General features: G+C 42.4%; 8 protein-coding genes across 8 annotated transcripts; 4 read left to right on the top strand and 4 right to left on the bottom strand.

Moving 5' to 3' along the window:
- Positions 1–21: 21 nt before the first annotated feature.
- On the bottom strand, positions 22–1,587 carry K450DRAFT_219565 (uncharacterized protein). Its single transcript, XM_051585388.1, has 4 exons — positions 831–1,587; positions 641–753; positions 516–573; positions 22–437 (listed from the first exon to the last, which is right to left on the bottom strand). Exons 1-4 carry the CDS (start codon positions 1,539–1,541, stop codon positions 237–239), a joined length of 1,083 nt encoding a protein of 360 aa, XP_051449383.1. The 5' UTR covers positions 1,542–1,587; the 3' UTR covers positions 22–236.
- A 152-nt stretch (positions 1,588–1,739) lies between these two features.
- Positions 1,740–3,889, bottom strand: K450DRAFT_219574 (uncharacterized protein). The gene is made up of 10 exons (XM_051585389.1): positions 3,768–3,889; positions 3,589–3,697; positions 3,438–3,523; positions 3,293–3,370; positions 3,103–3,221; positions 2,625–3,041; positions 2,468–2,555; positions 2,279–2,398; positions 1,996–2,186; positions 1,740–1,918 (listed from the first exon to the last, which is right to left on the bottom strand). Exons 1-10 carry the CDS (start codon positions 3,859–3,861, stop codon positions 1,862–1,864), a joined length of 1,359 nt encoding a protein of 452 aa, XP_051449384.1. The 5' UTR covers positions 3,862–3,889; the 3' UTR covers positions 1,740–1,861.
- A 117-nt stretch (positions 3,890–4,006) lies between these two features.
- Positions 4,007–7,222, top strand: K450DRAFT_219577 (uncharacterized protein). Its single transcript, XM_051585390.1, has 4 exons — positions 4,007–5,927; positions 6,003–6,071; positions 6,136–6,295; positions 6,362–7,222. The coding sequence occupies exons 1-4, from the start codon at positions 4,019–4,021 to the stop codon at positions 7,146–7,148; spliced, it is 2,925 nt and encodes a 974-aa protein (XP_051449385.1). The 5' UTR covers positions 4,007–4,018; the 3' UTR covers positions 7,149–7,222.
- Positions 7,223–7,264: 42 nt separating this feature from the next.
- Positions 7,265–11,148, bottom strand: K450DRAFT_219585 (uncharacterized protein). The gene is made up of 14 exons (XM_051585391.1): positions 11,014–11,148; positions 10,822–10,951; positions 10,629–10,751; positions 10,403–10,562; positions 10,234–10,340; positions 10,079–10,167; positions 9,902–10,016; positions 9,262–9,842; positions 8,905–9,178; positions 8,696–8,825; positions 8,418–8,625; positions 8,257–8,362; positions 8,089–8,192; positions 7,265–8,022 (listed from the first exon to the last, which is right to left on the bottom strand). The coding sequence occupies exons 1-14, from the start codon at positions 11,098–11,100 to the stop codon at positions 7,297–7,299; spliced, it is 2,940 nt and encodes a 979-aa protein (XP_051449386.1). The 5' UTR covers positions 11,101–11,148; the 3' UTR covers positions 7,265–7,296.
- Positions 11,149–12,004: 856 nt separating this feature from the next.
- On the top strand, positions 12,005–15,812 carry K450DRAFT_219596 (uncharacterized protein). Its single transcript, XM_051585392.1, has 19 exons — positions 12,005–12,477; positions 12,540–12,583; positions 12,656–12,740; positions 12,803–12,917; positions 12,984–13,069; positions 13,130–13,251; positions 13,314–13,409; positions 13,471–13,620; positions 13,678–13,755; positions 13,819–13,914; positions 13,983–14,093; positions 14,156–14,222; positions 14,284–14,448; positions 14,516–14,898; positions 14,962–15,031; positions 15,094–15,216; positions 15,278–15,423; positions 15,496–15,636; positions 15,707–15,812. Exons 1-19 carry the CDS (start codon positions 12,069–12,071, stop codon positions 15,731–15,733), a joined length of 2,514 nt encoding a protein of 837 aa, XP_051449387.1. The 5' UTR covers positions 12,005–12,068; the 3' UTR covers positions 15,734–15,812.
- On the bottom strand, positions 15,707–21,375 carry K450DRAFT_219603 (uncharacterized protein). Its single transcript, XM_051585393.1, has 23 exons — positions 21,135–21,375; positions 21,003–21,064; positions 20,820–20,932; positions 20,415–20,737; positions 20,295–20,354; positions 20,122–20,222; positions 19,955–20,059; positions 19,747–19,896; positions 19,541–19,686; positions 19,245–19,479; positions 19,065–19,171; positions 18,873–19,004; positions 18,666–18,813; positions 18,246–18,599; positions 18,093–18,174; positions 17,939–18,033; positions 17,688–17,876; positions 17,293–17,620; positions 17,110–17,225; positions 16,943–17,036; positions 16,747–16,880; positions 16,205–16,678; positions 15,707–16,140 (listed from the first exon to the last, which is right to left on the bottom strand). Exons 1-23 carry the CDS (start codon positions 21,148–21,150, stop codon positions 15,943–15,945), a joined length of 3,762 nt encoding a protein of 1,253 aa, XP_051449388.1. The 5' UTR covers positions 21,151–21,375; the 3' UTR covers positions 15,707–15,942.
- On the top strand, positions 21,097–22,031 carry K450DRAFT_219608 (uncharacterized protein). The gene is made up of 3 exons (XM_051585394.1): positions 21,097–21,375; positions 21,443–21,541; positions 21,606–22,031. The coding sequence occupies exons 1-3, from the start codon at positions 21,249–21,251 to the stop codon at positions 21,716–21,718; spliced, it is 339 nt and encodes a 112-aa protein (XP_051449389.1). The 5' UTR covers positions 21,097–21,248; the 3' UTR covers positions 21,719–22,031.
- On the top strand, positions 21,877–23,935 carry K450DRAFT_219612 (uncharacterized protein). Its single transcript, XM_051585395.1, has 8 exons — positions 21,877–22,100; positions 22,171–22,228; positions 22,320–22,427; positions 22,504–22,688; positions 22,770–22,952; positions 23,031–23,349; positions 23,422–23,823; positions 23,891–23,935. The coding sequence occupies exons 1-8, from the start codon at positions 22,035–22,037 to the stop codon at positions 23,911–23,913; spliced, it is 1,344 nt and encodes a 447-aa protein (XP_051449390.1). The 5' UTR covers positions 21,877–22,034; the 3' UTR covers positions 23,914–23,935.
- The last annotated feature ends 64 nt before the right edge of the window (positions 23,936–23,999 follow it).

Consider the following 23,999-nt stretch of genomic DNA (forward strand, 5'->3'; position numbering starts at 1 on the left):
TTCGCGTAGGTTGAGGGCTAAAAGGGCGAGAAAATCTACCATCAATGGGAGAGGGTGGTTTTGAGCCTCCTCGTTTGGAATCCATCTCTGCACCAGAAGAACGTCGACGTGATACAGTGGATGAATTGGAAAGATTCGTGTTCACAAACAGTTTTGGTGAAGCAAGCCTTTGCTCTTGTTCATTGAGGTTGTTTTGCTCAATTTCATATTCTTCGTCTAAATGGAGAAAGGTGGAGTCAGAGAAAACTATCGTCACACTGTATGGCAGTACAAAACTCCACATTACCGTTATCGTAGTAACTTAATACACGACCTGTTGCTTTGCTTTTGTGATCCAACGCTTGTTGAGCATTCTCAAGTAGATTTTCTAGGAGTGAACGAATTCGGGTGAAGACTTCATCCCCTTCCAATGGATCTTCTCCTTCTTGTTCGTCCGACTATCAATAGATGTTCAATTGGTTATTAACATGACCAAGGTCATAAATTAAAAGAAACTGATATAGAGCAGTACTTACGTCGTCTAGCCTTGTCAAGTCTGGTGTAGGTGTTCCGCTACGCAGACTATCATGACTACTATTGCTGCTTGTCAAATGAGTGTCATTGAAAAATAACATTACTACAGGGTACACCGTGTCATTACCTTGAAAGCTGTCTTTTCAATTCTTCGATCATCTTGGCCTGTTTTCTAAGTTTACCTTCCAAAGTAGCATTGATGGCCAGAAGTGATGTATTTGAAATTTCTAAATCGGCTATCTGTAAAAGCCAAGCATAACCCGATGGTGAGTGCTTTCCAGAAGACAAGGAATGTCTTTGGCATCAAGTGTCTTTACCTTACGATTAATTTTAGCTTCTTCTCGCCATTCGTTCTCTGGTTCCTGAACAGTTTTGTTTACAAACTCCCCTTTACCGTTCATGATGGTGCCATTCTTGATCTTGGCCACCACCTTGGCCACAATATCGGTATCTGATTCATCTTCCTCCTCTTCGCTTTCGTCATCCTCGCTCTCTGAGGCAGTAGACTGGTCATCATCGTCCAACTGAGTGGGATCATCCAAGTCGTCGTTTTCATCGGATTCCGATTCAGTCTCCGGTTCGGAAGCAACCGTACCTGGCTTTGAGTGTACAGAGTTGCTTCTTGACCTTTGTGGAGTGAACACGGCCGAGTGCCTATGAACTAACATGGGCTGGTGTTGACTATAGGATATAACGGACGAGGGTTGGAATAGGGTGAAGGAGGCATTCGAAGCAGTTGCCGAGTTGTAGATGGTGGGAGGCACACGAGCATTCGAGGTTGAAGACAAATTAGTAGCATTGGTGGAGGTGGATGACACAGTGGATGTAGAATAAGAGTAATTAGTTGACGGTGTGCGAGAAATGTCAATTTGAGCTGCTGGAGCTACTCTTGGCTTTCTTTGGGCGGAGAAGTAAGAGGACGTGTTGGAATAGGCTGAAGGTGAGGGTGGTTGTGGAGGAGGACGTTGATGATGCTGTGGTCTGACGATGTTCACCGCCTTTGGCCCCGAGGCAACATCCTTTGCCATTTCCACAAGCAAAGAAAAAAAGCAATGCGAACGGGCAAAAGCCTTTGTTGAGTTTTTATTGGGCCTTGCAAGATTTTAGCCCTTGCAGCGGCTGTAACACTTATGGTTGTATTTTAATACATAAATTCTATTTTTTCTTATAGCCAACCTCTTCTTATTAACCATCATCTCGTAACAATTCTATTCAACAACTCCTTGCAAGTGAACAGCTGGAGGGGTTATTATTGTTATTTTTTTTTTGCGAGGGGTGAAAAAGTCAGCGCCATCTAGGAGTGGTGGCAAATGTTTTATTATAGCCAGAGTAGATTTATGTACAAACGTTATGCTTTTTTCCTTTTATCGCGCGAGTTAAGACCAACGTTCGATGCGGATCGTTTCTAAAGTCAACGCAAATTGAAGAAATGACCATCAACAAAAATGAAATAGCAAACTCATATAGTGCACGTGAACTTACCCTATTGGCAATACCTTCCTGCGGCCCTTGAGGTGTAGGAGTACCGTCTTTAGATTTTTGAGTCTTCTTGACCTTGAGATCAGTCTCTTGTCGATCGACTTGTCGCTTCAAATCCAATAGGGTGATGATAGCTGTTTGTAACTGCTCAAACTTGGCACATACTTGTGCTGTGGGCATAATCGGCCGGATAGCTGTTTGACGAACAACCATTTAGTTAGTAAAAAAAAAAAAAATGGCCGACCGCATGTCAAGCAAGCATGGTAAACTTGTTTCGTCAACTTACGTATGCCGAGTTCGTCCATAACTTTCCCAACTTTCTGTATCATGTTGGGCTTGATTGGAGGTATTTTTTGACTGCGAACGTACACTCCAGGTGTAAGTTTCTCCTTCTTTTCTATTATTTCTACTAGACACGTCTTAGTAAACTGATCATTTTGCACATATATACGCGTTACATTATTGGTCACATTACCTTCGTTGACCGAAGAGCTGACCGAAGCATTTGACATTCGTCGAGCCTTCTTTGTATCGACTTCTGGTTGACTCTTCTTCTTTTTAAGCTGCATTATGAATGATGGGTAAATGGTTCAAGGTAATCTAATACGCACCGGCATATATTGATGATTTACCTTGTCATGGATGGGTGATGTACCACTGCCGCCAGCAATACCAATGCCTCCTGGGGTTGCGAGGCCAGGTTGTGCTGGGATACCGGCACTGGGTGGTCCAGGTGTCGCTGGAAGTGTTTGTTGAATATCGTATGTTTGCAAAAACTTAAGCAGCTGTTCTCGTTCCTTGGCCAATTTCATATCATTTTGTTCCAAACGTCGTGCTTCAACGAACAGTGCCTCTTCTTCTTCGATTTGTTCTGGTGTTCTGTTGAAAAGAATCTCCAAAGCCTTTTTCCGCTCAATTTCCTTATTCTTGTCAAAGCTGAATTGTTGTATGAGAGTTTGGCGCTCTTGGTTATTGTCTGTTGAGGTTGAAGATGCTGCTCGTTCTCTCAAAAGTGCCTGATTGACGCCATAGTAGCGTTCTTTCAAGTCCTGTATTGATGTTAATATGCTGTAGGTACTTAAAGAGGAGTTGCATGATATAAGTGCGTACCTCCATGGATCTCGTCGCACCGGGGTATTCATAGCGATCTGCTATAACCACAAACCGCAAGTCGTAATTTCTACATAGCGCGAACAGGTAATCAGTCTCCTCTTTTGTCCAGTTTGGGTCTATGATATATATCAGTTTCGTTGTCCCATGAGTCGCTAAATTCTAGCAAATATTCTCGAAAATAGCTCACCATTCAAGTACTTTTCGTACTCTTCATTTGTATAATCTGTAACATTGATGATTTTGTTGAACTTTGCAAAATAATAGTCTGTCGAAGCGTTGTCAAATTAGCCAGCTGGAATATTGTGTAAATTGTAAATACTATGTCTGCATACCGCCATCATTATCGTCATTTGCTTTCACCCAATGTCGAAGAACCAAACCGTCTGTGCGAGCGGGATTCGTGAATTGTCGAAATTCCCTTTAAAGAGAGAATCAGCATGTGTGTGTCTTCGAGTATCAATTCAACCATCTGCAGGTACATACCATGGAGTTGCTTTTTGTTGAAAGCTGAGTTTTGCTTTATAGTTGGGTTTGATGAAGGCGATAGGAGGTGCTCCACCGATCAAAGAGTATAATTCACGACTGATGCCCTCTATTATTTCAGCGGCATTAGTATTCTGCAGGTCATGATACATGGAACGCCGTGGGTATTCTTATCATACCTGGCTTCTTTTCAACGGCTTGCTTCAATTTACGTGGAGCCGGTTCAGAAGGCTTTCCAATCTGTAAAATGTCTCGAATATCCGATCCACTCATTGGCGTGTTGAAAGGGTCTGCAATTCACAGCAAGCGAGTTGGGTTTCTTGCCCAAAAAATTGAAAGCGAAACGAATTGGTTCGTGCACGTGACCGCTTTCATCCAAAAACGCTGCTATGCAACTTTGGCGGGCTGTCGGTAGCTGGAATCACAGAGCATGAGCAAAGAGGCTATTTTGCAACTGCTGCAAGACAGCAAATACGAAGATGCACTCAACATTGTTCGGTCAGAAGAGGACGTGACCGATGATGCTATTCTCAAGGAGCAATGGTCAATTTGGCAGTCAGCACACGCACCTATCACTGAAGATCGTGCTGTACCACTGTTACGGCGAATCACTGACAAACCATGGGTGCTTGCACAGTGCATAAAGTGTACATTTGATGATCCCAAAGTACAGAAGGATGTTCTGGACCTCGGAATCGCTCTCACGGAACCCGAAGTTGATAAAATCATCAAGGACACAGTGATGAACGTCCAGGACGCCGCCCAAGTTCAAAAGCTTTTGAACGACCCAACTTACGAAATAACCGCCGAACTAAGCGTCAATGATATATCTTGGATCTATTCTCGCCTATGTCTGTTACAGTACAGCGACCGACTCAAGACTTTTGAGGACATATGGGTAACGAGTTCATCAGATTTCGCAACCGGAGGCGGTGATACGTCTTCACAACCTTCTTCAGCAGACATGTCCAAGTCCGCGTCTCTGGATTCCGTCGATAAAAGCATGGCTGAAGATACCGAGTCTTCAGAAAAGAGGACATTCGGCCAGGAATTTCAATCTTTTCGAGATACTAGCCTGGTAGCCCAAGCCATTCAATACGCCAGGACAGAGAACTTTGAAGCGTTGGACATCTTATTTTATAGGCATGGGTCCGAAATTCTGCCATATCGATTGCAGATTTTGTCACAAGTACCAGAAACCTCGGATTTAACGCGATGCAGTATTCCTAGGGTAGCACTTCCAAAATCAAATTCTGAACAACTGCAAGAACATATTTGGGAGGAAGCGCCTTGGAGGAAGGATGCAGATTTGGTGGAACATCCGAAATTACGCCAATACATCAAGGGATTACAAAAAATACAAGACTTGAACGCTAACGAGTTGGAGGATACATTGGAGTCTACTCCATACCCTGCGCCGGCTGACATCATTTCTCAATGGTATATTGAGAGAGCTCGGCGAATAGACGAATTCACGGGCTTGACAAGTAACGCTCTCAAGTTTATCCAATATGCCAGTATGATGCATGTGCCAAACCTTCAAGAATTGGAAAACAATCTGGAATTCTTATGCAAACTTCTTTATGGCACGGGTGTCACGCGGGAGACCGAGGCAATACTAAGTGATTTGGATCTGAATAAGTTCGAGGTTATGGACCCTTATGAAGTTCTTGAACTCTCTCTTGAAGGAACAAGCGTCAGTCGGGTTGTATTAGATTTGAAAATATTTGCTTTACCTTGGCTGCAACTTGTAGACAACCGAAAGTCAGGCATGATGGATGAAGAAGGTGATGTACAAATGCAAGAACAAAGCGAAATCGAAGAATCTGGCCAGGCAATGCTCTATCGATGGATCCTCAGTGTCGCTGAATCTCATCTGGATTGGTGCTGTGTCACGCTAGAATCATCTAAGCCCACCATGCAAGAAGAAGACCGTATCATCAAGGAAGACTTGGACTTGAGCAGAATTGCACTGGCAATTTTGTACACCAATGATGACGGTAGCCAAGTCGACTTGATGGCACGCATTTTCGAATGCCTTCCTCTATTCGACCTTGACAACATTGAGTCCGATACCGAAGAAAACATTGATCTCCATGCATTGTCCGAAACACTAACTGCACATGGTTTTTTTGCGGCACTTCAGCAGCTGAAGGAAAGAGAACTCTCGACACTCATGGACGGACTCCAAATACATCTATCCAGTGCAGAAATTCTGTGGCGATATGAGCTCAATGTTCCCCTGCGATGGTATCTCCGAAGTGCAAATAATTACGACATGCAAAAGCAGCTTTGTTTACGACTGGCTACTCAAATTGTTAGCAATGCTGAGAGGAAAGGTAACAAGTTCATGTCGGATGACGATTGGACTGGATTACTTGTCGATATCATGGACCTTTACAACAATGGAACAGGAGTGTTGGGAGCTATGTCACAGGAAGAAATCTTTGAAATCTACTGGAAGGCATTGTTGCGATGCGGCAGTAAGTGTTGAGCTATTCGTACTACATTTGTTGAGAGCTTCAACTGATCATTCGCGATCGATAGAATTCACACTGGCAAAAGACTCCATGCTTCCCAAGTACGGTGAGGCCATGATTAGTATCAATAAGGCACAGCAACTGGTGGTGGATGCTGCGCGGGAATACTTTGACAACTCAGTCTCGGGTAATATGTACTCTGGCAATATGAAGTTAGCTGCAGAATGGTAGGTCCTCGCTAAAAATCTTTTTACCCAAGCTTGAACAGCAACTAACGATTTGCTGCTATATAGTTTAAAGGTGGTTCCACCTAATCCACTGATACAGCAGGAGATGAATCTTATAGAAGCCACGCATCACCTTACAACTGAATTTAACGTATTCTATCGACCGGGTATACCTATAATGCCCATGCAAATTCGTCAATCAAAGAACCGCTTAGAACTTATTTCACGACTACTTGCCTCTAACCCTGGTGCATACCGAAAATCGGCTCGTATCATTGATCTGGCGAAAAAGCTTGGTCTTCAGAATGATAAGACTACTGAAATCCGAGTTCTGAATATGCTCTCTGCTGCTGCACTTGCAGAAGAAGATTATGAAACATCCTACCGACTTTGCAAAAATACCCTTACTCAAGTTCTGGAGTCGGAAGCCGAGATACATAATTCTAAGCTGAAGGCCGAGATGAAGGAGATAACCTGGAGCAGCTGCTTCCAACTAGGCAAATTGGACGTTTATACCGACAAGACAAAGCGGTTGGAGTTACTTGCTATGGCTCTTGTGTTGTGTCCGGCCGATCGACTGAGCGAAAACTTAGCAGCATGGAGAAAATTGGAGGCAATCGCCGAACGTGAAGCTGACAAGAGTTCATTACCAAGCTCATCATCGGCCGGAAACTGGGATACTGTCACCAATCTCCTGCAATCAGGGCTGCAAGGCCAGCGTAATTTGGCAAAACTTTTGTCTGACGAAGCTGGTAACTTAATCAGTAACAAAGAGCCAAATCAAGCTCAAGCGGATAAGATGAGAAAGCGAGATCTCTTAAAGAACACGGTCAGCAAATGGCTATTCGATTGAAACATATTTTACAAATGCAAAGGAAAAAGGTATCGATGATATGGCTAGAACAACATATAATATCTAAATTAGGACTTGAATGCTCTCGTCAAAAGGAAATGATACATGTAACATACGGAGTTAAAGGCTTATGATAATAAAGCTACGACTAATCCCATTCTTCGTTCTCAATAGTTAAGTGGTCCAGGGTGTTGAGAAGTTTGAATTCTGATTCATCGTCTGTTCGTAGTCGTCGTTGTATAGTTTGTCGCTCAACTTTAAATAAGCGCTCTCGGAGATCCTCTTCACTCAACGTCGACCAATCGATGTTGGCTAGCGGATCACCTTTTGTCAAATCGATGTCTTCGTCGATATCGATTTCATCAGGATTAATTGCGTAGGAATGGAGGAATCGTTGTGGTGCGTCCCAGCTGTCACCGGGTGGTTTCCAATGGTGCAAGTTGAATTCAATCTGAAGCTGATTGTGATAAAGATCGCTAACTTGCTGCGTCGTCTTTGCTTTATTTTGCTCGCTTCGATAAAATTGATGTATGGGAGAATCTGAAAGCGCTGGGGAGACCATTGGAGGTGATGTTAGCGAGCCTAAAGCGTCCGTTGGTGGTAATTCAGGTGAGGTTGGTACGGAATACACCTCGTCTTCAAGCCACTGTTCGTAATTATTCATGAACTCTGCATCCAATTCGATGTCCTCACTGGGCTGTTCTTCTGCGAGTATACCAACTGTTACTGTCGACGACAGTGCAGCAGCATCATGAATTTGATTACTAAGGGCAGAAGGAGGGATATCTTGCCGCTGGTGGATAGACGGTATGGTAGGTAAGTATCGACGTGTATGATATGCTTTTATCAAAGCTCTCAGGTTTGACTCTTGCATCTATTAAACAGTAACATTAATAAGAGATTAGCAGAAAGCGCATGAAACGATCGGTGGGTCCCTTACCGCACTCTCTTCAATATCCGACTCAGACTCAAGTCCTGTCATCCATTCTTCTCTTAAAGCCGGCCGACAGGTCAAATATATCGCCGTAATGATCCGCATATTACCTACGTTGGATGGAGTTAGGACGCTATTATGCCACTGACACCGCTTTTCATAATGAGCACCTACTTGACCTCCACTTTCGTCCCAAGTACGGTATTTGACTTTTGAGTACTTTTAGAGTGTAAAGCTCCAGCATGGGATGTGATACTTTAAGTAATCTTTTCAAAATGGCCTGAAAGACACATTAGCGCACCATATGTTGCGAGTACACGAATGACAAGACTTACCGAAGATTTATATTGGACAAGGAGCATGATCCGATGGGTCTTTCTCTTTGTGAGTTTTTGCAGTATGCGTAAAAAGTTGATCGACCAAAACATGTTACGCCAGTTCGTTTGCCGAAGCTTTTGATTGTGGATTTCTGGTAATGGGGCAGTTGATACCTCAGAGGTGTGATGTGCTTTTCTTCGCTCTCGGCTCCAATAGTTCATGAAGCTTTTACGCATATTATGTGAGCAACACAAGCTTTACAAACTTACCACATTTATTATGCCTATTGACGTACCTGTATTCCTGGCCCTCACTTTGCTCTTGTAGTGTAGCCGCCATATCCTGTAACCCAAGAATCTTCAGTATCAGAAGTAGACATCCGGAATCTACCAAGAGCTGTGAGACGTTTTCGAACTTTAGGACATCTATTGAGCAAGACAAAATAAGGAGGATCAGTTCCCAATGATAACCAAAGGCGGTAGAACATCCGTAACCGAAACATACGAGAAAGCTTCGTCCATTGTAATAACAGCAAGAGAATTCCAGATACTGCTTTCGATGTTATTTCTCTGTTACGCTTATTGTTTGCTTCCTCTATGTCGTGTGCTTTCATGGTATGATTAACTTCTGAAGTATTATTCATCTTCTCTTGACTAGTCTCATTGCCGTTGCTATGCCCATTCACATTTGGGTTGGCGCCATTATATGGTGTAACGGTAGCGAGTAGCAATTTGAGAAGAACAATGATGATATTTTGAAGATTTGGAACAATAGCCTTCTGTAAAAGAGAAAATGTCAAGGTAGCGTGTAACTGGTGGATTCATACAATCATTCACACTATTACACCACAAAAAAGGATACATATAGACTTTCGACCATGCTCAAGCGTCGAAAGGCATCGATCATCTCGGGTGAAGAGAAAGGTTCTTCTATTTCGCTTGCTTGCGATGACATGAGATGCTGGCTTGCACGGACAATGAATTCATATCCATTTTCATCGTCTTGCATTGGCCACATCTTGATCCCGCGCTCACGTTCTCTCAAAATCTGCAATGTAGCCAGTGACACATACATGTGCTCAGTATACATTTCTCCAGCTTCCTGGATGCTTCGAGGTACGTCCATATCCCAAGAGGAGAACGGTAACACGAGCGGTTCTCTATGACCATTCTGACTGAAGCCGTTGACGCGCTTAGTCTGCTGCGGGCATGTTCCAGGTTTACCAACATTTCCTTGCGCTTTGGCTGTCGCTATTAGTGAAGGTGGATTAGGACTTGAGCCGTGACTTGCTGTGAGTAGAGTTTGTAAAGCTGGTGAAGGCTTAATCAATTCTGGTCGTTGAACGTGCCCAGGAAAAGGTGGTAGAGTATATGTCGGGTATTTGGTTACAATTTCCTGTGAAAATGCATGCAAATCCAGCGGGGTACTTCTCGTTATCGTGTCTAAGCGAATAGGATGAGTTTAGGATACTTACACATGATATTTCGAATGACAGACATACCTTGGATTTTAACTTCAGGCAAACTAAAATACTGACGAATGACGTTGTGAGTTCGTTCAATCTCCTCACGTCCACCAAAGGATACCAACATTGTTTTCCACACAACAAGCAAAAGCTAAGTGCCGATAAATTAGATGAAAATAAAGTCAAATCCGCCGCCGTCTTCCCAAGACGTACCTTTTTCACAGGAAACATCTTCAAGTTCTTTTCTCTTAATTGTGATATCACGCCAAATAGGAATACGATTAGTGGCGGATCGAGGTTGTCTAAAAGTGAGACGGCATGAATAACGGGTATTTGGAAATAAAACCAGCAATCAAAAGTGGATTTACCTAAATCAGTGGCCAGGTTGTCATCATGTCGCAGTGTCTCAATCAACATAAACAAAATTGTCAAAAAAATCTCAATTTCGTTGTTGACATCGTGCATGTTCCCTAAGCTACTCAAGCAATAATGAGAATTACGTCCCGTATCAAACCTCGTGCATTTAAATGTACATACTGCCGGGAATTGTGTTCTTCGCACGCTTTCCGCAAAGCTGAGTACACGACAGGTAGTGCTCCCGATTGCTGCAGAAGTGAATTGTTCTCCTTAATTTTTTGCATGTGTTGTTCCACATCGTTTCCTGCGTAATCAAAGGACTCCAAATCTCCAAAGTTTCCTATAGCGTGTATCAGTCAGTAGCACGGAATTGTGCCTCAATGCTAGCTAGCTAACTGGTACATACCTTGTGCAATGTACAATATCTGCTTTCCAGCATCCAATCTCGCTATGGCTGAACTTTGTTCCAGGTCGTTCAAGAGATACTGTATATAGCTTTTCTTTTCTCTAAGTGAAAGCGTATCCCAGCCTGTTGCGTATTATATCAATAAATGTATGTTTCATTGTATGTTATATCAAGCGTTGACGTTGATCTGTACCTTCAGAAATTCGCTCCTGAAAGATATCTCGATACTCTGAATATCCAGCAACTTCAGTATAGTTAAAAAATTCATTGATCTCTTGGATGGTATCGTCGGAATCGGCATATACAAAGTCGTCGTGAATTATCTAGTGCGATTGTCAGCATTCCCACTTGTCGGATAGAAAAAATTACATTATTGAGAAAATACCTTTTTATTACTGGGAAGCTGCTTCACAGCCTGCCTGAGCGCCTCAGTGCTGACGGTGTTCACAGGGGGATCGCCGTGATTGCTCATCTTATGCAGTGCTCAATGCTGGTCTTTGAGACTTACAACTGATCTGGCTATTGGGACAGGCGTGCTTGGACCTCGAAGTCCGACTCTGAGCTTAATCCTTTCACTTCACGTGTTTTACCGCCAGTATTGGCTCACTTCTTTCCTCGCCTTTTTACTTCGCAAATTCAAGTTCAAACTATATCCTTTTCAATATTTAACTCATGAATCAGATGAGGGAGCTCAATAAATTCAAGTGAGCGAAGGTAAGGAGAAATTAGGAACGATGATAGTAAATATGGTCATATCGTATTCTTCGAGACGGGCACCTTGGCGCCTCCTCATACGTAAATGGCACGGCACGAGTAGACAACTTCTCAGATAACTACTGAGCTCTGCATTTTGTAGACAATAGTCACTGATATATCGCATTATCAGTTAACATTTTCAAATGTAACGGAACACGACTGAGATCACTAACGTACATTTTAGCGAGATAGATAGATTACCATTTGCAGTTGGATCAGCTTGAAACATTGAACATGTATTTTGTCAAAACGATACAAAGCGATGATACAACCTACGTGAAAAACTATGTATTTCATAAAAACATGGACTAAATAGAAGTCTACAACAGCTGTAGAAGCTAAAAAAAATCGAAGAATACCGAGAGTACGAGAAGAAATTGATCAACTCCTTCTTACACATCTCGAAAGAATAGCAATCGCCTTAGTTTGAAACATATGAAATCAGTAAGGCATCATTTAAAACAAATAGTAAAATCATACGAGAAGATAAAGAACATCAGTAAGACATTTTCGTAAAGCGAATGCGAGCAGTGACGACTTTGGATGACCCAATGTGTTTTCACGTCCCATAAAGCTATGGTGTTCTTAAGATTTCTCATCAATTGCTTACACGAGGTCAATTCAGCACTCTTTCCATCTTTTTACAGTCCAATCCTTTTTATCCAGACGTAAAATTCAAAGAGCATGGCCGCTACTGAGTCAATGTCCAGTTTTCAGTCAAGACTTTCTGACCAGGTGCCATCCAATTCTTCAGCTTACCATTCAAGTGACGCAAAATTTTCGGAAACCGCTCGAGATTTCATACTTTGGGATAACCAATTTGGTGTTTTCGCGTTGCAACGCGTCGGAAAACTGAAACTTTTCACAGTCGATCCTTTCGATATGGCTTCGACCACAGGATTACAGACAGAAATACCACCAAACGAAGTTGACATGGCTGTGAATGTTGCGACTGGTTTTCAACACGATGCTATGCAGGAAGACACAGCCGAGACTATGAATACCGAAGAAAATGACACTGATCGCATTACTACCAATGCCGAAACCTCGTATGGCCACGATCTTAATCAAACGGCCAACCAGCTTCAGCATCGTAAGTTATACAAGAACACTGAGGCGAACTGCTATGGTACTAACGTATGAATTATGGCACAGTTCAAGTAAACGATGTGGCTCATTCAAAAGCCGGGAAGACCGAGGTAGGTTGTCTTGAATGAATGAAAGGAAGCCGAGTACGATATTAATGGAATATACAAAAATCGAATCACCAGTCGAAGGGAGTCATGATTAGAGATGGAAAACTTGTATATCCCGAAAGAAAGCTTAGAACAAACAACCATGAGACGGTGGCAAAAGGTCAGTTCCTAGTACAAACTGTGATCCTTGACAATATACGGATGTTAACAACTTACATACAGATTTGGTCGAATTCCGAAAATATCGAGCGGAAGTATCCGCATCCATGAAGACAGACGAACCCTTTTCTATATCAGAAAGATTTCATTCGCTCATTTCTTTGCTTGTGCAAGACAGGTATAGTATTGAAGTCGAGATATGCGGAAGTCGATAAATAAGATCAATAACTGGAGAATTCAATAGCGATGAGGCTATTACATCATTGTCAAGTAGATTGAACGACACCCTTTGCCAATTCGATGCATATGATTCGGACTCGGATGATCCAGGTACGATACGGCCTACATGAATATTAGTGGTTTTCGCAATATGCTAAACGAAATCTGCAGATGATAAGCAGTTTAACGATGCTCTTGAATCGACTATCAAAAATTTGGCGTCGCGTGAAAGATATGGTGTATCCAACGACGTTTTGCAAGGGCTGACAGATGTTCCGAATGTCGTACCAGCGGTAAGAAGCTAAAGTGATAAGGCACAGACCCGAAGGACATTAGAACTAATGAAGTGTTAAAGCATTTATCAATATACCGATGGGAGGTGAAGGACATATCAAATTTTCCGAACGACATAAAAAGTGCGGTCGAAAAACGCAGACGAAAAAGGACAGAGGTAAGCATTGATGCTATGTCATCGTTTGAAGCGTGCCCGTGCTCACTCTTCCATAATACAGATGTCGACTATTGCTACTTACATGTTCCGGACGTTGACAAGCGAGCAACAGTTGCAACTGTTATGCGCCAAACGGAAAAAGAACTCTACTCCACTGCCCCGAATCAATGTAACCCCCACAGGTCTTGAAATCATGTTCTCTTCTAAAGAAGTAAGTGACAGTGAGATATAAAAATTAGGATGAAAATGTGACTAACTTTCATATGAGAATAATCCTATGACGAATGGTGAGAGTATGGTAGTGCTGGATGAAAAGGTGAAGGAACCGGCCGAGGCGAAGAAAAAGGTATGTGATGCGTGATGGCCGTGCTTACTGTACTTAGAACATTGTACTCACTAGATTGATAAGGAATCTGCTCGTAAAGTGACAACGGAGGAAAAAGAAGCCGACATCGAGGAACGGAAAAAGAAAGAAGCCGAGGTTGAGGAAAAGAAGAAGAAGAGGGTAATTGATGTGCTAATTGAGATGTAAACCTAACCTCCCCAACCCTATTAAACATTTGAATTTGGTAGGAGGAAGAACGCAAAAAGAAGGAAGAAGAAAAGAAGAAAAAGGATGAAGATCGTAGAGTGAAAGACGAAGAGAAGAAAAAGCGAGAAGAAGAACAGCAGCGAAAAGAAAGAGTAAGTTAGGAACTTTGAGTATTTGAGAGAATCAAGCATGGTACTAATACTCTTGCTTTCAGTCTCAACTTCGTCTTACTTCCTTGTTCAAAACAACGGCTGACGAACGACCACTAACCACCGTAGAAGGTAATATGGGTCTCATTGCTTAAAAACAATTGTATTATGGAATACTTACTTTTATGACCAGCGCCTTCTATGGATTTTCAAGGCCATCAAGCCTTCCCACCATTTCATGTGAAAGAGCATGTTCAAATGGCGGATCCAGGTGCCTACAAATGCTCCTTGTCTACGGACTTTGAGGATGTCATAAGTGGTCACCGAAAGGAAAACGAAAGCAAGAGTACAACTGGAGGTAAGTTGAAAAAAACTAGCGCTAGCATTCCACTGGCTTACAGCTAATAAAGTGGTGTACTATTTAGCGTTACTCAATGAATTCAAGGAGTCATTTGGATCTGCTCTTCGGCGGCGACGAGGTGTAGAACACAACATTGACCTCCGTTCACTATTGGGTCATGATCCATCTATGCCTTTAGCGACGGCAGCATCTTTCGATGGTCAAGACCTACGCTCTATGCTGAAGATGAAGTTCTTGCAATTCAGAGAAGATATTCGACCGGCGTATTGGGGTACTTGGACAAAGACAAGCAAGAAAATTCTCGCACGGCGGCCGTTTGCCATGGATACCGAGCACCTCGACTACGACCATGACAGTGAAGCCGAATGGGAACCAGAAGGAGAAGGCGAAGATATCAAGAGTGGCGATGAAGAAGACGAAGATGTGGATGTTGCAGACCCTGATGATGTAAGTCATCATCAAAGTATGGTGTTGATTAAGCGAATATGCGTAACTCATTTCTTATTATAGGCTGGATGGCTGGTCCCTGAAGGTTATCTCTCCAACGATGAAGGAATAGGCAGCGACAAGGAGGAAGAAGGTATGACGTCTTGATAGACAGTGTTGAGTGAATGCAAACAAATACTTATATTGAGCTTCTAGGTGTTCGAACAAATACGTCGTCGAAGAAACGAGGCCCAGTGAAGCAAATATGCATAGGAGTCATGTTTGACGATTCATCAGATGACGACGACACACTTTCTGCGTATGCCATACATCAATTAGGTAAATTGTTATCGAATGAAGATATGCAATGGCCTTTCATTACTAAGACTTCAGTCAATAGCTGCTACATTCCCAATTAATCCATTTGCACCAATACCAAGTAAACATGCATCTGACACCGCCGATAACAACGGCGCATCAGCTTCAGCGGCGACAGATAAACGACCGACTGCCTTCCCAGTCGAACATACACCACAATTAATAGATGTAAGTCTCAAACCTAATCTCTTCGTTTAGCAGAAAGTGGCGTGAATATGTAAACTAACAACGATGAAAAAGGCAATCAAAGGCAAAGCGGAAGGAATGCCAAAGCTTATAGCAGAGGTTAAAGCTATGCAAGGATTTGAGGATGTCTCCAAGCGACAAATAGAAGCAACCATAAAAAATATTGCTGTCAAAGAAAAGCGCGGTTCAGATGCAGTGAGTATCTTTTTCTGGTATATCCTGATCGCTGCACTGTCTTGTTCACTAACTGTTTTCCATCTTACAGCGTCCAATATGGTATATAAAAGAGTAATTAGCCAAAGAGATGATAGCGAGTCTTATCTTCACTTTGACAATCATAAAAAAAAAATACCCAATTTCATACTTTTCTTGTTGATTGATAGAGCTTTTCTTTTGTGAAAAATTTATTATACAGTATCGTAGCGTCTATATCTACCTCGGACGCAAGTCCATTAAACTTTCAGAGGCAAAATCTAGTACAACGGAATCATAGCCGATCTTTTAAAAGTACAAACTGGCTGCGAATACAATATCTCTCTTGATCAAAAGCTCTGCTTCTTCCATTTTCTTGTATAATAATGGATCACCAATCATTCTAGCTGCACCTTTGACTTCTCTGCAGGTTTCATCCAAACGCACAATACAGCGAACGATAGATCCCTCCAGTACATCCGTCAGGTCAGTGATATTTTTGAATGGCTGTTGATGCATTAGAAAATTTGTGCGACGAGCCAATGTTTTTAGGTCCATATTAGCTACTTACCATGCCTCTAGCCCATTCATAGACAACTTCAACCATTCCAAACTTGAAGCCATTGACATAATCTTCCTTGGATATCTCAACACCGCAAGCGAGTTGCTTTTCTGCAATTTGTTCGGCAAATTTGATGATGACATCTTTACCCTTTTGTAATCTAAGCGTCAACGTTGGCTCACTCGAGTTCTTCTCTTGGAACACGAAGCTGGACAACAATGCTACAATTTCAGCAGGCTCATATTCTGCAAATACGTTATCAAGAATGAGTTCTGTAAGCACCAGTTCATCTGCTGTGTTGATTTCGCAAGCCACTCGTCCTTTAAGCTGGACAGTGCCATTGCTGTCAATGTAAGACATGGTTTTGAGGACTTCAACTCGTTGCTGATAATCAGGAAGTAGCTCCAAATTTTGGTCAGATATTGTCATCTTGAGATTATCGATCTGTGCTTGTAATCTTCTATGAGCATACACCAAGGCGTACTAAAGATCAAAGAGCGTCAGTCAAATACAACCGTAAGCCACTTTGGCCATATGAACATCATACTTACATGCTCTTCTAAATCAGGACAACGAGTGCATTGGAAGTCTGCCTTCATCTTTTCTAGTGATGAGGTCTTGGCACGAAGACTTTCTTGGAACTCAATATCCTTGATTTTGCTCCAGTCGTACTCGGCAATCGATGCTACGAATTCATCAGATTAGTTCCTAAAAGAAATTATTCTGCCCAATTGCAAATATACTTACATCTCTTCGATTCACTTGCAAAGGCAAGAAGTTCTTTTGTGGTTTTGATTGTTTCAAGTTTATCACTAGAGTTCATCAAGCTGTCGACATTTATCTGCATACACGTGTTAAACAGTGGTCTTTCTCACCATAACATGCTGATGCTATCCTGTTAAAAGTTTACCAACCTTCAATGTTGTCTTTGTTACAAAAGCTACATCAGAGAGAGGGACAATGGCAACTTCAGCTCGGCAGTTGCTCTCATTTGGCACATCAACATCAGTGACAGGAAGAGGGCTACGCTCTAATGACGAAATTTTCAGTCTAGTTACTAAACGTTTGCCATTAATTGCCAGTAGTGAAGGACTAACCTGCAGAGCCATCAGCTCCCATATGCTTTGCATTGACAAGTATGAAACAATAGAATACGCGATCGTTGTGCGCTGAGACCGATGCGCCAGCGGCTGTACTTGATACTGGTTGCAAAATGACAGCTGCAGCATTTCTGTAAATTGCATTGTTGATGATAATAGCACGACCTGGAACCAAAGCCCTATGGCCCACTGGATGCGAGGCAATTCGTGCAAGAATATTGCGATTATGGAAGAGTACTTCGTTGGACAAGTCATAGTACTTTTGAATATCTTCAGAGCAGATCATGCAGTCGAGTTGTTGCAAGTTGCTCAAGTTCTTTTCACTCTGATATTACATAAATGAGTCAGTGATGAGCGCACATAGCATAGCCAACATCACGAAATCCCCGTACCTCATCGACCAGCTTTTTGGTATCTGGCAATAGCTTTTGCGAGCTATTCTCTGAAAAACTGCGCTTGATCATTTCCTCTACTTTCAAAGCTTCCACACGTAACAAGTTTAAAATCATATTATACGTCAGGCGGAATTGTGATTGTAGCTTAGTGGGTTTCCCGAGAATCATTGTAGATAATGTGGTGGTCTGTAAAAACAAGATCAGTCATATAACTCATGTCGTGCACGACATGGTAGAACAATGCTTACGTCTGGCGGCTCTTCTCCTCCGCATGCGATGATCACAACGCCAGTATCATCCAAACCACGTCGTCCCGCTCTTCCAGACATTTGTGTGTATTCACCTAACAAAATTCCTCAGTAAACGAAAGCGTGCGATCGCATATGGGGCAGTGGTACATACCTGGAAGTAAATCACGGAAAGATCTTCCATCGTGTTTCCTTATACCTGAGAAAACAACACTACGAGCAGGCATGTTGACACCCTAGTAAAAAAAATGGAGAATCCAAGTTAATCGAAGATAACAACATATTGTGATCAAGCGCTAGAGCTTACCATCGCAAAAGTTTCCGTTGCGAATAGCACTTTAACCAAGCCTCTAGCGAATAGAATTTCCACAATCTCTTTGATGATAGGTAGCAAACCACCGTGATGCACAGCGACACCACGAGATAAAAGGTCTCTCGTTCGGATGACTTGCGGTAATTCCCTATCTGTGCCGCGTAATCTTGCTAAACTCTTTTCGATGAAGACATGAATCTCGCTCTTTTCGGTGCTAGATGTAAGATCCAAGTTTGAAAGAGCGCTTGCATACTCTTCGCATTTCTTCTTGGAGAACGTGAAGACAACAACAGGCAACAATTTTTTCTTTGACAAGAGGCCAATCATATGCACATAGAGGTTACGATCCTTAAAAACTTGCGCATTAGAACGTTTCTTTCAGTACGTTTAAGACGGGCACTAACAAGATCTTACTGTTTGTTGCATACTCTGGAAGCTACGTCCAGGAGTTCGCGCCGGAGCCTTCACTACCATGCCACCTCGACCGCCTCGGCCACCTCGCTGAGCAGCGGCTTCCTTAGGATCCTTCCGTTTTGATAGTGCGTCGCTTGCATTTTTGTAACTAGAGATAGAGTTAAAAATCAAATCAGCGAATCCAATTCTATGATTGATCAAACCTACTTGACAGTGCTAAGCTTCTTCTCGTTTGCAGCCACAATTTTGAATAACTCCTTGTTCGCATATAAATTATGTTCCAAAGGTACAGGTCTCTTCAATGTACTAATGACATATATGTCCTTCTTCTTGGTACGACTGAAGATATACACTTAGTACAATGTGGCTTAATATCAGCGTTTTTGTTCTTTCGCTTACCCAACCCAGTCAGCAAACTCCTTGGTATTAGGAACAGTGGCAGAGAGCAGAATCAAGTTGACATGGGCAGGTAACATGATGATGACTTCTTCCCAAACCACACCACGCTAAAGGATATAAGAACATTAGTTAGGCCAAATTAAACGGTACTACATTTCATTCCTCCTCGTCGTTACATACCTCTAGATCATTGACATAATGGACTTCATCAAAGATAACGAATTCAACATCACGGATAAGATCAGCTCCACGGTAAAGCATACTTCGTAGAATCTCTGTTGTCATGATCAAGCAGCTAGCCTCTGGTTTAATCTGAACATCACCTGTCAAGATACCAACGTCGTCACCATATGTTTTTTTGAAATCTCTGAACTTTTGATTACTCAAGGCTTTGATAGGCGAGGTATAAATAGCTCTAGACAAATTCGTCAGTGGTGTATAGATGGTATACAGATGAAGAAGCCGAATCAACTTACTTGGTCATGTGCTTAGCAGCTAAGGAAATGGCATATTCGGCAACGGCTGTTTTACCAGCAGATGTATGTGCTGCAACAAACACACTGTCGCCCATTTCCAAGTGATAAACAGCATGCTTCTGGAAAGTATCAAGCTCGAATGGAAACTATTGCATAGGATCAGTATACATTCAAAACTGGCAGTAAAGATATACCAAAAGATGTACCTCATGGGCCATTTCCGGTACGCGCTCGTGAAAATCGTCGAAGGGTTCGTTGACATTGATCTCATGTGCCCATTCTCTCTTTTTGTGGCTCGCGTCTCCCTGCTCTTTCTTTGCTAACCTTTGAGCTACACTCTCCTTTGCGACCAGGTTCTATAATAAAATATTAGGAATAATTCCAATATTCAATGATGTTGATTTCATACATTACCTCCTTAGGTAACAAATCGTCAATATCATTGTCCGTAGGTTGAGCCTCTGATGGTGGTGGTACTTCCTCGACTGGTGATTCTGTAGCCTGATTCTTCGTGTATTCCTGTAAGGCAGTAGTTATTATCGGTAAACCAATTCTCATCGCTGAACGCAGTTGACACATACGTTTTCATCTGTGGGCTGACCAAGCAGTTCAATCTCAATATCTTCGGATTGCATCAGCGAATTGAAATCGAGCTGTGAGGGTTGATCCGTCCTATCGCCATCTAGAAACAATGAGCTGAAGCGTTAGAGGTTTGCGGAATGCCATTGGATTCAGTGAGCTGCCAAATGTTTACCTTGCTTAATTGACGATAATAAACCTCGATCTAACCCGGGAGGTACAGACAAAAGTGTATCTGCCACAAAAGTCTTAGTAGGATCATCAAAATTTCATGTAGACATCTATTAATTCATACCGTTCTCAAAATCCAAAAACGAATGCTTTTCTTCCAGCATTCCCTCCGCGAGAGCATTGACGGCATCTGTTAAAGCTTCCTCGATACCGCCTGGAGCAAATGGGAAATTATTGCCTCTTCCGCGAACGAAATCTTTGGAGCCAGCAAAGTCGCGCTGCATGCTGGTGGAATTTTTGGCAGTCAATTCGCTGCTATCCAATGCTACCTCGTGGTATCCGGAAACATGGCCATCCAAGCCATGTCTAACTAACTCGATTTCCGTGCGCGCTTTAGTTAATTCGCTATAGACATGTTGCCTGAAATTCGGCGTTCCTTCCCATTGTCTGTAGGAAAATGTAGTGCACATGAATGATACTTTCAATTAATGCTTTAAGCGAGACGAGATATAGTCAGGAAAGTACATACTGTTGGCAATGACTGAGCCAGTCGGTCGGAAAAGTTGTTTTGGGAATGAGGAATCGCTTTTCTATCTTTTCTTTTATGATATCCGGCTCTTCTTTGCTCAGGAGCGATTCAATCTGTATGCGAGCGGATGATTTAGGGTTACCACGGCAATTTGACGGCTCTCCTGGGTTGCAGATCACGAACCTGATTATGCAATTCGTCGGCTGAAAGATCAGACCGCAGCATATTGAACGCTGAATGGAGCTCTATTATGAAAATCGCGTGTGTTATTGATCCAGTCGATATGATTTGGCCGTGCATATCTTGAATATTCACCTTCAGTATTGGCCATATTCCTAGTGAGGGAACCGAGATTCAGTAAAGTCCGGTCCCACTTGGCCTTTCAACACCAATTCTGTGACTTCACTTGCAGAACATTTCACCTCTGACATGACCACGGCCGAATCAGAGTCAAGTGCAAGCAAGAAGGAGTATTATGATCAAGCTTACTTCGATTCAGACGAGGATAATGATAACGATGATTCGTCCATGAGTGTAGACAAACCTGCCAGCAAAGGTTGGTTTCATGAATCTCGCCGTACTGCTCCATTGAGTCATTCTAACCTTGAAACTTTTTATTCTAGATCGGCAGAAAAAGCGAGAAGTAATAGATAATGACGAACTGTTATACAATCCCGAGGAAGACGATACTAATGAAGACTGGGTAGCCGAGCAACTGCGAGGTAGTTATCAATATTTCAGTGCCTTGACGATTCCAGCTATTGCTAACCATACTCTACGACCCAGCCATAGCGCCTTCCGAAAAAGGCAGAAAATCGAAACGCTCAATGGCCAAAACTGATGCCATTCTGACTTGTCCTTTATGCTTCACACCTGTCTGTCTTAGTTGTCAAAGGTAATCCATCATTCATTGACTCAAATAGCATGTTCGATCGTTGTCATTTACAAAGTGTTGTAGGCATGATCTATATCCCAACCAGTATCGGGCCATGTTCGTCACCAATTGCCGGCCAAATTTTGCTGAACGGTTTCGATACAAAGAGCCAAAGGAAGAAGGAGGAAATGGAGATGATGTATATTATCCTGTTAATTGTGACATATGCAAGACGCATATTGCCATGTTTGATCACGAAGAAGTATATCACTTTTTTAATGTCATAGCATCATGACGTGACTGTATTTTCCTTTTTTGGCGACTCTTTGTCCCAGTCGAACATGGTTAATGTTTTCGGAAGCCGTTCTCTGCGTAGATTACTCTTTTTCTGCATAATGAGTTGGAAAGTAATAAACATTTCGCTCTCCCTTGTATTATATTTTAAACCAGAATGCTATTTACTCACCTAAAAACTAGGGCTTGCAAAAGGCTGTCTCTAGACTGCCACACCAGATTATGTCAAAGAAAGGCGATGGTAGGTTAACATTCACAACATGCTACCAGAATGTACATTCCTCTGGATTGGACCGACTCTGAATGACTAACCCGCTTGCGTAACTTTCCAGTGACAAGAGACCCAGAGTACATGGAACTTGAGAAACAATTCAAACTACTTAGTCAAAACGCTCAAAGGCTGCAAACCGATGCCGAGACATATCGCGATGGAGTAGCAGGTACGATACGTTACTACAAGATCGATAAGTCAGTCAGTATAAAAAATGTAATATCTCTAATTGTGTCCATCATTAGCTATGCTTAATCACCAGGCCAGTTTCTCTGAATATTTGTCTATCCTTTACCAACCATTAGATGCCGAGTTGGAGGACGGTGTAGTGCGGAGAAGGAATAATCAGACATCTGCCAAGGCGGTACAAGCGGTGCAAGACTACGCAACTATCATGAGCTACAGTAGGGACGAAATTATGCCTTGCCTGGTAAGCTGATTACGAAGCGAGCCAGAAAATTCGGCGACATATCAGCTGACTATGTTTTGTCTATGCCTGTTCGTTGTTTAGGACGTCATTGATGCCCACATTGTATCCAGGCTCATTGAATTTCGAGAAATTTTGAAAACGGTGGACAAGACGATGATCAAGCGTAATCACAAGATGCTCGATTATGATCGATTTCGAACGAACTTGGCGAAACTGAAAGGAAAGGCTGAAAAAACCATCAGCGAAGAAAAACAAATCTACAAGGTTTGTGACTATTACAACAACAAAAACCATGTCATGCCGTATGGGCTAACTTTAATTTTTTCTTTTTCTGGTCGTCAGCTGGAAAGCCAGTTGGACATCGCAACGCAAGATTATGAATATCTTAACGGAATTATCAAAGAAGAGCTTCCACGTATCATCCAACTTCGAACGTCACTGGTCGACCCGATGTTCCAGGAATTTTATTTCCTGCAGTGCCAAATTTATGGTATGCTTCTAGCGAGAATGCAAGAAGTCATCAGCACTAACGGACTGCACTTTGAAACGTTGACCATGGGTGTCGAGGAAGGGTTCAACGAAAGGTTGAATAAGTTTAATGCCCGTACAGAGTTGGAGGAATCCGGTTTACTCAAGCAAGGCGGAAGAGCTTGGTTGGGAGGTAAGAAAAGTTCCATGATGTTGTGGCTTACGTGGGTGGTGATATAGCCTAATATATGCTTTATGTAAATAGCATCCGCTGCCAAGTCCTCCAAATTGCCACTAAAAGAACGAGCACAAATTCGGCGAGAAGAGAACGCCAAAGCCGCTGCATCTTCCAGCGGAATGGGTGGATATGGAAGCGATTCTCCACCGCCACCAGCATATGGTACAAACCAAAGTCACGAAGTAGTAGACTCAACCCCTTATCAAGCAGACTCTAAACAATCAAATTCCTACACAAACAATGCCTATTCTCCACCACAAACAGGATCTCCCGGCCGCACTTACGTTAGAGCTCTGTATGATTATAATGCTCAAGCAGAAGGCGATCTTACCTTCGCTAAGGACGACCTAATAGAAGTCATACAGAAGACAGCTGATGTGAATGACTGGTGGACCGGAAGTCTAAATGGTGCCACTGGTGTATTTCCAGGTATACCAACAGCACCGCTTACTGGAGCTCTATATATTGATTTGTTTACTAAATATTGCTTTGACAGGAAATTATGTTACCGAGGCATAACGGGTTGCATCTCCTCAAATTCCTGCAGATTTTTCTATGTAAATTATATTCTATGCCATACAGATTTCATAAATCTTACACGACTA

The sequence above is a fragment of the Umbelopsis ramanniana genome, assembly GCF_025399195.1.
Source record: "Umbelopsis ramanniana AG unplaced genomic scaffold K450scaffold_2, whole genome shotgun sequence".
Taxonomy (NCBI): Eukaryota; Fungi; Mucoromycota; class Umbelopsidomycetes; order Umbelopsidales; family Umbelopsidaceae; genus Umbelopsis; species Umbelopsis ramanniana.